This window comes from Leptonotus elevatus, chromosome 19 (genome assembly GCF_054856555.1).
Source record: "Leptonotus elevatus isolate MCC_2025b chromosome 19, RoL_Lele_1.0, whole genome shotgun sequence".
Taxonomy (NCBI): Eukaryota; Metazoa; Chordata; class Actinopteri; order Syngnathiformes; family Syngnathidae; genus Leptonotus; species Leptonotus elevatus.
The window spans coordinates 13,008,264-13,025,763 of NC_141257.1; the positions used below are offsets into that span (position 1 = coordinate 13,008,264).

The 17,500-nt window shown below is 40.8% G+C and overlaps 2 protein-coding genes across 4 annotated transcripts in view; one reads left to right on the plus strand and one right to left on the minus strand.

The window, feature by feature from the left end:
• The window catches only part of ext1b (exostosin glycosyltransferase 1b), a 122,650-nt gene extending 121,157 nt beyond the window's left edge, over positions 1 to 1,493 (plus strand). Inside the window, exon 11 of the mRNA XM_086062135.1 lies at positions 1 to 1,493. This exon is cut by the window's left edge and continues 1,822 nt beyond it. The gene's annotated coding sequence lies outside the window, so the exon portion shown is untranslated.
• A 1,769-nt stretch (positions 1,494 to 3,262) lies between these two features.
• The window catches only part of med30 (mediator complex subunit 30), a 41,291-nt gene continuing 27,053 nt past the window's right edge, over positions 3,263 to 17,500 (minus strand). For 2 of the 3 annotated variants that reach the window (XM_086062138.1, XM_086062136.1), the window contains exon 5: positions 3,263 to 3,863. In XM_086062138.1, the coding sequence (XP_085918264.1) occupies positions 3,768 to 3,863 (96 nt within the window). In that variant the 3' untranslated portion in view covers positions 3,263 to 3,767. The remainder of the gene's footprint in view (positions 3,864 to 17,500) is intronic. The other variant, XM_086062137.1, reaches the window with a different exon arrangement.

Below are 17,500 nucleotides of genomic sequence, written 5' to 3' on the forward strand. Positions count from 1 at the left end.
ATGTTCGATACCACTTTTGTCAGACCAATACCAGTACGAGAGATACTGACACCAAGTACTGATATCACTAGTATTTATATAGGGTACATACAATTTCCAAAGGAAGACCTATAAAAATCCCAATATGTTTTTTTTAAATTGCATGAAATTAATAGCAATTTTCTATTCTTGTCATTTCTGATTTCATGTTCCTCATCATAAAACGGCCACAAGATGGCAGCCAATACAGTTATCAGCCACCATCTTTGAGTACTGATGCGTTACAATTTTCAGCCCGATACGATACCTGGTATTACTCTTGAAATTTTGAGGTTCCACTGTACAAATGTTGTTTGCATTCGTAGTCGACATCTCTTTTTGTCAGGGCCACACTGACATCATAACAATAATAACATTTGCATTATTATTTTTTTGACATGACAAATACTTGACAGATTTCAATTTGAAAATGTTTTCACATATCAAAGAAGCCCTACTCCAGCCATGTTTGAACTCTTCTGTCTTTACCCACCTTTTTTTTTTCCTGACTTCTTTGTGGCAAAAGTGTTCATCAACAGCACTTTTCTTTAAGCATCTGTTCCCCATCGTCTTAAATCCACATCAAGCCTTTTTTTTTTTCACAGATCATCAAAACAAATGAACATATACTGCAGCTTTGCCAATAATTCCCTAACATATTTATTTTTTGTAAACAGGACTGTTTCGACTACAAGGCGTCATGTGCGGATGAAGTATTTATTCAGTTTGATGTGCACACGCCAATAACACGCCCATCTTAAGTTTCACTGGATCGTGTTTAGCTTCTTTTTTCTTTTTCTGGCGGCCCACTTGTACAAACGTGGAGAGTTTTCATTGCCGATGACATACGCCATTGATCTCATCTTGGCTCACGGCGGGAGTCGAATTGCAAAAGTCGGATGGGGGGGGGGGGGGGGGGAAGCCGCAGCTGCAGCAGATGGGAACGTTCAGTAAACGTCGTTTGTGCGCGTGGTGATCCTCATTGCTCGCTTTCGTTTAGCACAATCTTTTTTCTGGGTTTTTTTCACATTTGAGCTCAACAAGAAATCCTCTGCACGCTCGCAATTGGGTCGGGATGAAAAAAACAACACACATATATATATATATGCAAGTAATATGTTGGTGGAGGGAGGTCTTCCCAAATGGAAACAATAATGTGCCAGATTGGTGTTTATCTTCATTTGTGCCTTTCGTCAACGTGAGTTGTTGCACTGCCGAGGAGCGTCTGTCGTCGGATCACGCCATGTTTTGTGTTTGCACACCGCAACCCCATCATTTGTCATCGAACCCGTCTGTCATCACGTGACCCAGCGGAAGGTGACGTGTGAGGTGGAAGCGCGCGCGCGTGGCTGTCCCTGATGCCTTCTCCTCTCCCCTCCTCCTACTATGTAAAGACTTTTATAGAGATGACAAATGAGATAGACAAATGATGATTTTGTAAGGATGATTTATAATAAAATAAACTCATTTGATGATACCTGTCTCAAGTCGTTTGAATTGCCATCAGTTGCGAGGTTTAAAACCTAAAACATAAAACCTTGAACTGTAGTGAAGTTTAAGTGTGACATTTTTATTGATCTATTTTTATTTTATTTATTTTTATCTGACCTGATCATGCAGAATGGGGGATGCCTTTTTATGCCCAGAGCAGTTTTTCGGTGCACCAGGGGAGTTTTATATACTCCCTCTCTGGTTATTTATATTGTGATGGATATTTATTGCAGTCGGGCAGAAAGAGGTTGGAGATGGAAAAGACAAATCAAACCTAAACACTCATGTTATGGAATTGACAATGATGAAAACAAAGGACATTTTCACTATAATTAGTCTTTCATTATGTGGCTTTATGTGCTGAGTTTTTTTCTCAGGTTCATACTGGGCCATCCTTTACAGGGACAGAGCTTGAGAATTTGATTTTTTACAAACCCTTTATGGTTTTTTTTTTCTTGTATCTTAGTGAGTTTCATTTTTTTTAACATCCTGGTATACATTGTCATTTAAAAAAAACACCTAACATGGTCATTTTTTTAAATAATAATAGCCTTAATATACACAAAAATAGGCAAATTCTGAAATGACGCCATCACGAAGCCAGAGCTAAAATTCAGTTCACTCGCAAGAAGACAGCGGCGGCGGGATCATAAATGTGTCTGTCATCGTCCCTGACACAAGATTAATGAACTAAAAACTATCTTCATTAACTTACAACAAGCTGTTTATTTACCACTCCAATTGAAGTGTAGAGAATTAAAAAAAATTATTTAAAACAAGGTTCAACCAAAACATTTATTTTCATCCAACTTAAATCTGCTAGCTTAATGCTAACATATAGTCTATGGTGTTTTGCAATGTGTGTTAGCCTTAAGCTAAAAGGTGTTTGCAAAGCAAAGTTATGTGGCTTAGTTAAATGTTAATGTCTAATTCTCTTCTTTTTTTTAAGAAGAAATTGTATTATTGGGTTTTTATTTGTAACATTTTAAAATGAAAAATTGTGGTGGGAAAAGTATAAGAGTTTAAAGCTTAGGTTTTAGCCACATCATTTGTGTATTACAAACAAATGAGTCCTACTTGTATTTGTACACATTTGTACAATAATTATAGTCCCTCCATGCAGCAATGCCCCCTGGAACATAATAAATAAGGTTTATTAATCCCACTCACAGTGAGGCTTTTTTTTTTCTGCTTCAAAATTGCTTCTCTCCTCCTCTCTTGAGGACAACGGTTGTATTAATAAATAAATGCAAGCTTGTCGTCACTTTATTGAACACAACTGATATTGTCATGTACACACGAGAACCTGTCATTAGCGTGCGGATGATAAATGGCGGCAAACCCGTTTCATGATGGCTGCAAATGGAGTCTATTGTCAAGCATCGCTTTTTCTTGTCTAAATATCACATGACCCGATTTATCAAAAAGTCAAATCAATACACTGCAACCTCGAAGATTGAACACAGTCCAAAGTGTCAGTGAGTGAATTCCCGCCCAAATTTAATGTAATTAATTTACATAAATAAGCGCTGCAAACTAATCGACTTTAGTGTATGAAGTTCCGCCGCCACGAATGAAAAGGCTTTTACTGCACTTTCCAATATTAAAATGACAAAATAAAAATAATTCAGGTTATTGTCCATCTGAACTGTGACGCGCTTAATGAGAGAACTATTATATCGTTCTATACAACTTATTTGAAAATATATATTGAATGCTTTCTTTTATCCCACTCATCACTCAATGACACCCATTTAATGTATTAATTTGATATTTTTAATTTGTCAAAGTGTTCAAGTTTGCGTACATTGAATATTTAAGTTTTAAAAACAACAAAATGTCCGACAGAAATTAACCACGTTTTATTATTTCAATCTGACAAATTTAAGACAGAAAAGCTCATCAGTCACACAAAATAAGATGATTAAATAAATGTGATGTGTTTCTATATTAACTCTACGAAGCTACAAATAGATTTTTTTTAAACTGCAGTTAAATTGAATTCATAATGCTGATTGAAATGTTGAATATTGAGGTAGACAGATGTCCCGAAATATCACCACCGACCATTATTTTTTTTCAAACTCACCGCTCGGTGGTGTGACACCATGTCGTCTTCATCTTTCCACTTTCCTCCACAGGAAATCAAGTCCTCGCTTTGTCAGTAAAGTGCCACCTCAGCAAATCTGCGGTATCTTCATGGGTCCAGTACTCCTCAAGGTGTGTGCGCGTGCGTGTATACTGTGGTGTGTCGCGGTTCAACTTCTGACGGCCAACATGGAGTTGATTTCCCAGATGAGGTTGCGGAGTTGATCCATGATCTGCTTCAGCTGCTGGTTCTTCTGCTTCAGCTTCTGTCGTAAAAGTAAGACAATTACAAATGATTTAGGTGCTTTTTTTGGTGCTTTTTTTTCATGGCTGGGCTAATTAGAAAACAAAATGCCACCTAGCAACATTATTACAGCTATGGTAATTAATACCATATTAAAAAAAATTTGAATGACATACTGAACTAGATGAAAGATGTATAAGCATTTGCTCAATTGACATGAATGAATTGGATTCTGGTCTCAGAATTTTCTGTGTGGATCCTCACACATTCCAAAATCATGGAGGAGTATGGTAGGCTTTATGTGCAATGTGACTGACTGAATGGCGAATGGCTGGGATGGAACAGGATTAAACAGTATAGAACACTGGTGGGTGGAATAGCAAAAAAATGCACAGTCTAAAAAAAGTCCACAGCATGACCGAGTGCAGGGGTCTGCAACATGTGGCATTGGATTGCTAAAAAAAAAATGTGTAGGATTTTTTTTTACATAATCTTTTAACTAATTTCTAAAACAAAATAGCACAAATTATTATTTTTTTAATATCCTTTAAACTATTTTTTTAAAGTATTTTTTTTTATTTTTTTTTTACATATTCTTTAAACTAATTTCTAACAAAAAAAAGTACAACTTTTTACAGATTCTTTAAACTAAAAAAATTGTATAAATAATTTTTTTTACATATTCTTTCAAATCATTTCTAACAACTTTTTTTTATGAATAATTGTCATATTTGGGCTCTCAGACTGTGTCCTGCCTGATGTAATCAGCAGCGTATGAGAGTCATCCGCAACCTATAAAGGCAACAGCCGAAGACACATTCTGTTTGTCGCGAGTACGTTTCGCGCAAACCGCCTAGTTATTGACTTACTGGGCATATCATGTTTGGCGTTTGGCCCTGGCTGATGCAGATGACGTCACTGTTCAGTTAAAGCTTTGTTTTACAAATAAATGTCAAAACTATTATTTGTGTCTGCGTTTTTTTGGGATCCAACTCCTGAACATAACAATAATTAAATGTCAGAAAAGTACCGGTAGATGAAAAAGTTTTGACAATGACCTAAAAAGGAAAAGGAACGGAACGGAATGAAAGAGCAACAGCAAAAAAATTACCAAAACATTTCTTTACAATTGCCAAAAAGTCAAAAATGTATTTTTAACAAAAAGCAGAAAAGAAAAAGTTCAAAAAGTAACTAGAAAATGTCCCAAAAAAGAAGAAATCCTGAAAATCACCATTAAATATCCCAAAAAAAATTGCCAAAAATGATAGCAAAAAAGACAGAAAACTTGGCAAAAATAGCCATAAAATGTCCAATAAAGGAAGGAGAAAATGTCAAGTTGTCAGAAAAGAGAGACGAAAGGTAGATGAAAAAGTTTTAACAATTACCTAAAAAGTTACACTAAAATGTCCAAAAGGGAAGAAGAAAAGCAGACAATTACCAGAAAATGTCTTTGGAATTGCCAAAAAAGTTAGAACATTATATATTTTTTATAAATAAGGCAGAAAAGAAAACATTCAAAAAGTAACTAAAGCTCTTTTGACAGTAAAGGTTGCTGACTCCTGACCGAGTGTGTGCATGACCTTGAGCTAAGACACCACATTTGTTCAAATCACTATGCACTAAAAAGCATTCCTTCATAGTATTCCCTCATATAAGCATTGTTATTTCTAAAGCAATTTAACAAAGCTCTGTACATAAAAAGAAATCAATCGTAAGTGAATTTATTATAACCAATACAACATGGAAAAGAAGCGCCCCTAAAATTGAGCCTTGTGGGACGCCAGAAGCCAGTTGAGTATAAATCTGAAATACCAAGGCTTAGTGCACCAAGCATAGCTTCTTGCTTAGGATTTGACTGTATCTGCAGTGAAATCTATTAAGATGAAATCCATCTCCGTCTCTCGGCAACACTCCTTTAGCCATGACTAATTACGAACCCTTTTGCACCACAGATAACACCTAGAGCCATCGATTTCACACAGCTCTCTTAATATCAACTGTTTAGTTGATTGTCCTTGAAGATAATCCTGAGTGGAACATTTGGAGGCCTTCCTGTTTCTCGCTCGCTCTCCAAAGGACTCTCACTGCTTCTTACGAACACTCTTGCCAGATCTTCCCATTGCTATCTCCCGCTTTGACTTTCACTTTTATTGTGAGAGCGAGCATGTGTGTGTGTGTGACGCGACGCGAGTGTATTATACATGATATGCCTCATTACCCTGATGAGCAGCTCTTGAAATAACTTGGCCATTTACTCTGCATTAATGAGATAGTATCCAAAGCCTTTGTAATTTCAGGTAATAGAGCACTGCATTTTTTTCTCCTTTACTTTTAAAGGGAAGCAAATACAGATAGGTGCACTTGTCACGACAATTTCAAGCATAACCGGGTGAATTTGGCTTCAGAGGCAACACATTTGCCTCATTTCATTCCTACTCCACATAAACATCGAGCCAAGCGCTTGCAATAAAGCCAGATATGAAATTTCACATTTTCCACCCTTGGAAATACTACGGAGGCAGCAAATCCTCATCCTCATTATAGGAAGCTTGCTGATATGCAAATAACTAGAATGCTATTATCACAAATATTCTTCTGCAACTTCAGGTAAATAATATTCCATTTATAAGCTGTGAAGTACCAGGAAGTGCTCAATGATGTATTGTGTTGGCAATGCGAAGAAGGGAGCAGATCATTGCGACCTTGACACAATCTCCTTTGTGTCAGAATGGCGAGACCGTCAAACACAAAACACATCGTGCAGGTGCACTCTCGCATTTCTTGTCTCTCAACAGCCGACCGCACAATTCTGTTTTGGTGTCTTTTCACTCAGAAAAAGGCTTCTGGTGACACTCTGATGTGCAGCCTTGGAACGCTGGCCAACGACTGCCCAACATAGAAGGAAGAGCTGTCGTCCTAAAAAACGCCTAAGGAGTGTCAGAAATGCCTTTTATCAGATGGATGTGTGGATGAAAGAACAATACAATATTGGGCAAAAGTCCTTGGTTGGTATTAGCAGCGCTAAGGTGACGATATATAATATAATATACAGTTTTCCACAATAAGTACCAAGCAGTGCAAGAGGCATAAAATTCTGGTGCTTTAAGAGTTCCATTGAGGTCAGCCCAAGCCAACCGTCAAAAATAAATTCATCAATTCATCTTCACACTGGTTCAGATTTCAAACAGACACATAGATAATGATGACAAAGAAGGGTTGAAGCTTGCCAGTTTGCTGACAAATGCATCCTTACATGACCAAGTTAAAATAATGTTTATCCTCCACAAAAAGGATTTGGAGGGTTCACTTTCTGTGACGCATTGCATTATTAAATGTTTCAGGGAATTATAGATAGTGGAGCAAGTGCAAGATGAATATTTGTAATATCAGATCATATGCCTCAGAGGGCACAGAATTGAGAGACATCATTTCTCTAAAGCTCATAGGCCCAATTTTGGTTATTGTTTGAAATATGCTTCAAACAACCATTCAGACTAAGATATAGAAATGATTAATCAATGTACAAAAAAAATTGCAATACATTTCTGGATTAATTTATGCACCCCTAATCAACATTTTGCAGTGTCAGGTGGTAGCCACGGGATGTGTGCCACGGAGCGGGATTAGGTGGCGGCCGCAGGACGTGTGCCGCCAGAGCAAAGTCGGGTGGTGGCGGCAGGATGTGAGCCGCCAGAGCAAGGTCGGGTCGTGGCCACAAGACTTGCGCCTTCAAATCAATGCCGGGTGGTGGCCGCAGGACGTACATTGCGGGAACAAGGTGAGGTGGTGGCCGCAGGACGTGTGCCGCCAGAGCAAGGTCGGGTGGTGGCGGCAGGATGTGAGCCGCCAGAGCAAGGTCGGGTCGTGGCCACAAGACGTGCGCCTTCAAATCAATGCCGGGTGGTGGCCGCAGAACGTACATTGCGAGAACAAGATGAGGTGGCGGCCGCAGGACGTGTGCCACCAGAGCAAGGTCGTGTGGTGGCCGCAGGACGTGTGCCGCCAGAGCAAGGTCGGGTGGTGACCACAAGACGTGCACCTCCAGAGCCATGCCGGGTAGTGGACGCAGGATGTGCCGCCAGAGCAAGGCCGGGTGGTGGACGCAGGACGTACATTGTGAGAACAAGGTGAGGTGGTGGCCGCAGGACGTGTGCCGCCAGAGCAAGGTCGGGTGGTGGCGGCAGGATGTGAGCCGCCAGAGCAAGGTCGGGTCGTGGCCACAAGACGTGCGCCTTCAAATCAATGCCGGGTGGTGGCCGCAGAACGTACATTGCGAGAACAAGGTGAGGTGGCGGCCGCAGGACGTGTGCCGCCAGAGCAAGGTCGTGTGGTGGCCGCAGGACGTGTGCCGCCAGAGCAAGGTCGGGTGGTGACCACAAGACGTGCACCTCCAGAGCCATGCCGGGTAGTGGACGCAGGACATGTGCCGCCAGAGCAAGGCCGGGTGGTGGACGCAGGACGTACATTGTGAGAACAAGGTGAGGTGGTGGCCGCAGGACGTGTGCCACCAGAGCAAGGTCGGGTGGTGGCTGCAGGATGTGAGCCGCCAGAGCAAGGTCGGGTCGTGGCCACAAGACGTGCGCCTTCAAATCAATGCCGGGTGGTGGCCGCAGAACGTACATTGCGAGAACAAGGTGAGGTGGCGGCCGCAGGACGTGTGCCACCAGAGCAAGGTCGGGTGGTGGCTGCAGGACGTGTGCCGCCTGAGCAAGGTCGGGTGGTGGCGGCAGGATGTGAGCCGCCAGAGCAAGGTCGGGTCGTGGCCACAAGACGTGCGCCTTCAAATCAATGCCGGGTGGTGGCCGCAGAACGTACATTGCGAGAACAAGGTGAGGTGGCGGCCGCAGGACGTGTGCCGCCAGAGCAAGGTCGTGTGGTGGCCGCAGGACGTGTGCCGCCAGAGCAAGGTCGTGTGGCGGCCGCAGGACGTGTGCCGCCAGAGCAAGGTCGGGTGGTGGCCGCAGGATATGAGCCGCCAGAGCAAGGTCGGGACGTGGCCACAAGACTTGCGCCTTCAAATCAATGCCGGGTGGTGGCCGCAGGACGTACATTGCGGGAACAAGGTGAGGTGGTGGCCGCAGGACGTGTGCCGCCAGAGCAAAGTCGGGTGGTGGCGGCAGGATGTGAGCCGCCAGAGCAAGGTCGGGTCATGGCCACAAGACGTGCGCCTTCAAATCAATGCCGGGTGGTGGCCGCAGGACGTACATTGCGAGAACAAGGTGAGGTGGCGGCCGCAGGACGTGTGCCACCAGAGCAAGGTCGGGTGGTGGCTGCAGGACGTGTGCCGCCTGAGCAAGGTCGGGTGGTGGCCACAAGACGTGCACCTGCAGAGCAATGCCGGGTGGTGGCCGCAGGACGTACATTGCGAGAACAAGGTGAGGTGGCGGCCGCAGGACGTGTGCCACCAGAGCAAGGTCGGGTGGTGGCGGCAGCAAGGTCGGGTGGTGGCCACAGGACGTGCGCCTCCAGAGCAATGCCGGGTAATGGACGCAGGACATGTGCCACCAGAGCAAGGGTGGGTGGTGGCCGCAGGTTGTATGTTGCCAGAACAAGGCGAGGTGGCAGCCGCAGGACATGTGCCACCAGAGCAATGCCGGGTAGTGGACGCAGGACAGCTGGATGAAACCTCCGCTTCTAACTACGGAAAAGTTTTGCCTCTTAGTTTTACTTTCTTTTGGTGATACTTTTGGTGCACTATTGCGCCACCTTCTGTAGCATGCTATAAGAAAGGTAGCTATTGGTGGTCATACATGACTTTTACTACTGTCTTTTGGCAGTTGGTAAATACATTTACTGCAGTGGAAAGTGAACACAATTAGGGAACAGAATTCCGGGTGCCAGTCCAAGCTCTAATTTTCATATATACAAATCGCTCCTGAGTATAAGTCGTAGGATTAGTCAAATCATGAGAAAAAGGGTTACTGTATGTATGTTAGTTCAGTGCAAAGGTACAACTGAATATTTGATGTCTTGCAACATTTTTGTGACAATACATTTTAACTTGTCAGCCGTAAAAGGTTTATATAGCCGGCGGCGGTGTACATGATCGCTATAATTTAATCCAAGTTACTTCATCATTGTCCTAAACTGATAAAGTAAAAAGAACATTTTGCTACTAGAGGAGCTGACAGTTAGTTTGAATGATCCTCTCTTCTTCTACTATTGTCTGATTTACTTTATCATGCTGCCTCCTGCCTGAGTCCAAATCAGATCAAAGATTCTGTTTTCAGTAGGAGGGTGACAAACAAAGCGAGTAACAAAGCCGAGTTTTTCCTTTCAGCGCCACTGGCCACTCCAGATTCCTTAATCAATGCATTTTTGTGCTAAAACAGATTCCGTGTAAGACATTCCTTATCTGAACTACATTCACTGAAGTGCTTTTTAGCCTTTTGAAGGCTGCTTTCAATTCAAAGTCTATTTCTGTTGACTACTCCATTGCTTGAAGTCATTCTTCAATGGGTGCATCAATCTAGTAATTGGTTAACACTTGGGATTTGTCAAATCTTCACGCTTATCAAGCTTTATAATTGCCATCGCTCCATTAATTATGGTTGCATTATCATCACTTTAAAGCCGATTGGGAAGGGTTTGTTGATCCGTTACACAGTAAAGAAAAATAAAGCTAATCTTGTAATGAAATTACAAGATGAATACAATCATTTATCAGCATTTAATGTAAAACCAAAAAACACGATCATAAAGCTTTCTGTGAATATTAAGAACCCCACTGTTGCTTTTTGAAGAGCAGATTTGAGATAGTGGGGGCGGCGGCTTGGAAACGAATGACATTCAAATATGTGCTCACGCTTGATGACAAGCATGCAAAGGGAGCGAGTGGGGAGTAGGGGGGGAACGTAGCAAGTGGAGCATAAATGTGCTTTCACTCAGGATTCCTCTGCTAATCCGCCCTGTCGCTGGCAACTCAAATCGCAGCTTTGACTCTGTGGATGTGGCTGGGAATTACAAGTGTAAGTGTCTGTGAGTGAGGAGAGGGGATTAGATGAGAGGAGAGGAGCGCAGTGAAGAGAAGTACACTTTTAGCTTCCAGTTTTACACATCACAATACAAAATTAAACATTAAGGTGCTACATGTTTGTTTGTTTTTTAAATTTGAAATGAGCAATCCCTCAGACATTCACATATAAAATAAAGTACATTAATTAATATTGATTACCTTATAATTGTGCCGCCATAGATCCAAGAAACCTTTTCTATCATTCTTGTTTTTTGTTTTTGTGTTTCAACTAACATATTGCAAAACTGAGGTCAGAAATTTCTCACAATTTTGTTGGTCCTACGAAAGCATTTGATCTTAAGTTCTTGAGTTACTTGTTAGACAAGTTATATGATATTCACATATAATAGAGGGTGTAAACACCCTCTATTTTGTGGTTTAATTGTTATTTACACAGTAGAAAACAATGTGTTTCTTTGAAAGGCTGTAAGTTATATTTATTAGTTAAGCCTACAGGTGTTCTTCAAGGATCTATCTTGGGTCCACTTTTTTCCCCTATATTTATTCATGGCCTTCCCTCTATTTTTTCAGACTGCTCTGTTCAATTATATGCTGATGATATGATTGATATATACAATATATAATAATAATAATAATAATATTAATAACAATAATGCATCGGATTTATATAACACAAAGTCCTCTTCTTTACAAATTCAAGAAGCATTACATGACTAATATTTTTCAGACTTGGCTTTTTGAAAACAGATTGCTACCTAACCAACCCAAAACATGTGTAATGCTTTTTGGTCTAAGACAAAAATGTATTTGTTTTTGACATACAATGGTGGTAGAGAAAATTAATGAATGTAAATATTTGGATGTTTGGATTGATCCAACACCAAACTTTAAGCCACATATTGAATATGTTTTAAAGATTATTTTTGGTGTTTTGTTTCGTTCTATGAATTGTTTTAAATTTAATGTCAGGAGAAAAAACTGCTAAGTCAACTTATTCTGCCCATTTTTGACTATGCTGATATCATTGGTCAGACTGCATCAAAAACTGCTCAACAGCAGAAAATTTAGGAGAGTAGCGGGAAAATTGGGCATCATTGAGAAAATAGACCTAGAAAGATGTCGGAAACTATACTCATGGCCCCCAATATGGGTTTTATCTAAATGCATTGTGAATATGTTTTGTCAGCATATACGTATGTGTTTCAAATTTGATAGGGGGCATAAAATGTTTGCACAATACTACATAATGTAGCATCTCTGCTAACAAGAAACAGTAGTACACTGTTGCCACGCAATCACCCGTCTGTCACTTCGATCGGCTGCTTGTACCTTGTAGCTCATTTCTGATCATTGTCAAAACACAATCTAGAACATAAATTACTACCAAGAACTGAAAGAACATGAAGGATTTTACACTAAATCAGCCCGAAGAAACACGATATATATATCTACCCAGTTTGTTGCAGGGTCTCCCTCACACTGATGATAATTTGGCAGGTCAGCTAACAAAAACACAGCAGCCAATCAGGCATGCCCCGCTGCACAAAATCAAGACGCAGTAGATGGTCGTAAGGTATTGATGCAGCGCTTTGATTCTTTAAGTCTAGCTCTCGACGAGTGAACAGGGAGAGATCAGCTAATCTTTGCACCAGTTGACCTGTTCAAAATATACTGTAGATGAATCAGGTCATATAGCGACGCAGTCCACTGCACATTTGATATATTTTCAAGTCTGGATCAGAGCTGAGTGTCAATTAACTCTTATTCAGTCGGGAATCAATCTGGGGCACCACTTCAGTCAGACAGCCTTTTTGATTATCAGCCAACAGTACATACTGAAACTACTGATAAGGTAAAATTGAATAAACAAGGGCCTAATGATACAGTGATTTAATACGCACTCACCGACCACAACGTAAGGCACAATTACATCATGTAATGGTATCTAATACAATAGCAGTATACAATCTTATTTGTTATCTTGTTTAACTACTTGAGATGGGCAAAGCATTATAAATTTGATGTAGCGTGCATGCTACAATAATAATCACATAGTGAATGATGGCGCATGTGGAATCAACAACTAACAAACGGACACTTGGAAAACACTTGAAAAATACCACTGAGAATGGCCGAATGACGACTGCACAATATGTTACTGACAAAAAAAATAAAAATTAACTACAAAAAAAAAGAAAAATTTACTTTTGTTTGCCAACAACATATAACAACAGTTAAAATTATGAACTTATTAAAGTCCATTAGAATCAAAACATTCAGTGCCAAGGTCGAGTTATGTTGTTTTGTAATTTTCTGTCATTCAGAGGGGTTGATACAGGTCTGATGGGTTCCGGAGTGCGCTGGCCCTTTAAATTGCAAGCAGTTTGGGGATTGGAATTGAGCCAAACGGCCAGTAGAGGGAAGCGGTGCACCATTTTAGATTGAAATCACCTCTGTTTGCCAGAGATTTAGAGTGGGGGCAGGGGCATATACATATACACTTAGCATTTAATTTAATGATTTTCCGTTCCTCAATGTTTTTCTTGATGTGTTTGTTTACACAAAAAGCTATTTTTCTCCGATTTTGGGCAAAGCGGCAGAATTTCTTAAAACTTACCTACAGGTATGTTCTACTGCTGATTAATAGAGAACGAAAACATTTTTCTGGTGAAAGGAGAGAGTCTATTCTTATATTTGGTAGATTTGAAAAAATCGTAGAACACAATAATCTGTGGGTCTTGGAAAATCAATCAAAATGCTCTAATATCGCTGTGGACTTAAGTGTTGCGATAACTGCAAATGGCTGTCATTGAATGAGTTCAATGATCTTCCAATAGATGACAGAAGGTGTATGAATACAACCCGTGCATCAGTTTCTTTGTAACATTTTTAAATGGCGTGCCGTGATTTTTTTTTCCAAAGGGAGATATGTGCCTTGGTTGGTTGGGAATCACTGCTTTACTGCCACTCGAATGTTGAAAACATTTGAGTGGCAGTACATTCATAATTCAAGGATATCAGCCCTTGGCTTATTAAAACCAAGTTGGTGATCAGCTGTTGTTTTGACCGTCTTCGCTCGTCTTTAAATACATGAAAGGGAAGTATGCGAAGGACAACATAGCATTATAGAATCTCAGCTCAACACTTAATTACAAATGCAGGAGTACAGTCCACCATCAATTATGAAGTCATAATTACAGTAAGTGGACTTCATAATTTATTTTTTTTTAAAAACATGGATAAATGTGTATTGTGTATTTGTACGATCTAAATAAAGAAAATCAGTTTTTTTTTTTTTTTTTTAATAAACGGCAAATTCTCCCAAACTGCACATGCACTAAAATCCTCTACAAATTGTGAAACTTGAGAAAAGTGAAACTTGTGGAAGTAAGCTACTTATTACTGCTCGATGCCTGCCTAGGGAACAGTGACCTTAAGTGGGTTGTGTCGAACCATCTGATAGTATCCCCAGAGGGAGCCAGGCCAAACTGACTCAATTTGCCACCAGTTTAGAAAAAAAAAACCTGAATTGACTTTATAAACTTTATGGCTTTCCTCAAAGGGAGGGTTTAAGTGCCCGTGTGTGTTTGGATTGAGATTTCCTTGGGGAATAAAGTCTTTTTATAAGGGATTGTGAAGGCAGATAAAAGCCTTCTCTTCCAGAGGTGGCAGAAATACAATAGGCGTGTTGTCATCCTCACATACACCTACCGCCGGGGTGCTCACAATATGTCCTCTGCATTGAGGTGGAACCACTGCAGTGTCAGCTGACTGGGGCAGAACACATTTGATCAATTTAGCCATTTGCTATCTGGGAGTCGTCACACCCTCGATCTCTTCTAAGCACTTGAGTGCCAGCCAAGTACACACATTGATTGGGGTTTACCTTTTTGATTTGCTCCTCAATGCTAATAATTGAGGGGCAAGAAGGTTGGGGTATTGTTGCTTTAAACCCAATGATGGGTAGCCAAGCGTTGGCGGTAAGCCGGAGCAGAATTGCACAACAGAGCAAAATATAGCAATGGTTAACTGGGTAGCCATTTTTACTCACAAGCTCAGCCATCTCAGGGCAGACAGGTCATCCAACTTCATCGCTCTCAGATGTCTGTCAGGAGCTAATATCATTTAAGCCCCAGCTGAGAACCTCTGCCACAGCCTAAATAAATATGGCCCTTCAATGAATTTTAAAGGGCATTGGAGGGTTTGCAGCAGATTGGGAAAATCTTTTGAGATTGCTATTAAAATATTTTTTAAATGATAAATGATTACACGTTGTTCAATTAATTGATTTCCACAATGATTCAGAGGGATTTTCCACCACACACACGTCACCATTTAGACCTGCTTTTGCAGAGTCTAAAACCTAAAACCTTTGACAGCAAAACAACAATTTCCTGGATCATACATAAACATTTTCTTATCATTCACTTTGAATGAATCATGCCCGCACATCACATCCTCCCATTGACAAAAGTTGCTTCTTTCTGTGTATAGATGTGAAGGAAGCCATTATTAAATGTTAACAAGCCATCTCCAAAACGCAAAAAGTGTATAAAAGAGCAGCCAAAACGACATTTATGTTTTATTTATTTAAAAAGAGTCTTGCGAAAACGACCCGAAAGTAAAAAGCCCCTTGTGAGCCGAGACTCCCAGTGGACGTCTGATGACATGAGAACTGCCTGAAGTTGTGAATCCTTTCAAAGTAAATTAAAAACATCTTTCTTTTACTGAACCCTTTTATGTGAACTTGTGTGTTTGATGCTTACGCAAGCCTGCGCTGGATCTTTCTATAAAGGGTAGAGTCATGCTTTTGGATATCAAAGCATATAATCTTTTTTTCTTTTTTTTGTGATTCAACAGTGATTCACTAGTCCTGAAAAATTGTGTGAAAAATAAAACCTGAGCAAAAGACTATTTTCCATGTAAGCAAAAACAAACACACTGACAAGTGCTTACTGTACATGGCAGTGTTAAGACAAAACATGAATAATTGGGGTTTCCCTTGACACGGGATGAAATGAAAATTTCTCTAGCTCCTCCTTGTGAAAGCTTTGTTGGCTACACTGCCCTTCTGACCTTGGCAAAACAATTAAAAACCCCTTGGCATACACACAGCCTCTAATGGGCCACGTGAGGCTGCTAATAAGACCGAGGTATGGGATCCTGCTGTGAATTACTAATTCGGAGAATGCAGACCAATAGCGGGAACGAGAGATGGAATACGGAATATTAGCAATATTCGGATTTTAAAAAGATTGACTACATGTAAACGTGCTCAGTATGAATGGATCATTTTTCAATTTGAAACTGCAAGCACCCCCCCATCCCCCTTCTTTTAATTTCTCATTTGAATAAAGAGAACAGACATGGTAATTAACAGGGTATTAAGAAAGCGAGTGAGTATGGAAGGGAGGGAGAAGAGGGTGAGAGTGCATGAGAAGAGCAGCGGAGTGGGAGAGAGAGCGAAGAGAAGACGGCGGCGAAAGTGAGGCGCTGTGGAGAATTAATAACATGCCAGATCTCTCCAAGGCCTCCTTAATGGGCTGTGACAGGAATTTATTCACACTTAGGCTGGTATCAAATCAAACGCAAGGCAAGTGGCAGTGGCAGGCTTCAGCTCGGGGGGGAGGGGGCGGGATCGAAAGCTCAGTAAAGGAATGATGGGGGCCATGTCTTCTCGGTCCAGCCTGACAACCCCCCTTTGGGATAAAAGCTCATCTCCAAGGCATTGGGGAGACGTAGTGCATGCAAAGGAAGTACAGCGAAGACAAATAATGAGTGACCCGTCGACAACAAGACCGCCTGTCCCACGACCCAGATGGAATGATTATCAAGAGTCGCGATGAATCATTCGGCAAAAAGCACCCTCGGTCCATCAGTCGGACAGAAGGTTGCTTTCCACATATTTGGAGCATACAGCAGGCAAAAAAAGCTGCACCAGACGCAAAGTTCCAGCTACATGAGCAGCAAGTTAATCGCTGTTTCCTGTCCTAATTGGCATGTGACCAGTAAGGCAGGCGATTCATTAAGGACGTAATTTGTGGTCACATGGGTGTGACTGCATTTTCTTTTTCTTAGCACACTGCATATGACTAAGGACCTAGAATTGATATGCACAATCACATTCTAGCACACCAGGGGTCTGAGGCACACAGATTGAGCAATCGCAACCCATTAGGCACCAATGAATTATGGCTAATGCTTCTGAAATATTTATGCAAACATTATGGAGTTTCTTGCGCGCTCAGAAACTTCATACATAAACAGCAAGTCCCATAATGGATGGGAGAGAATGTGCATTATAAAGTCTGGCACACAATCTCAAAAAGGGGGCGACACGAAAGAGGAAAACTTTCAAGCACACTTAAATTTAAATACATATTGTGACATGTATTCCGCTCCTTACGACGGCATATTAGGGCCATGTATATAAATATATATATATATATATATATATATATATATATATATATATATACATATATATTTATTTATTTGTTAAGGGTTTGAATTGCCTAGTAGCTGGTGATTCGATTCGTGTCACGATTCGATTCGATTCGATTCGATGCCGATTAATCCCGATACAAATCTGTAAATTGATTGTTGGGATTTTTTTTTTTTACTCAAATTTTGAAAATACAAATCACTAAACTTGTACATGTACACTGTAACATTTGTATGAA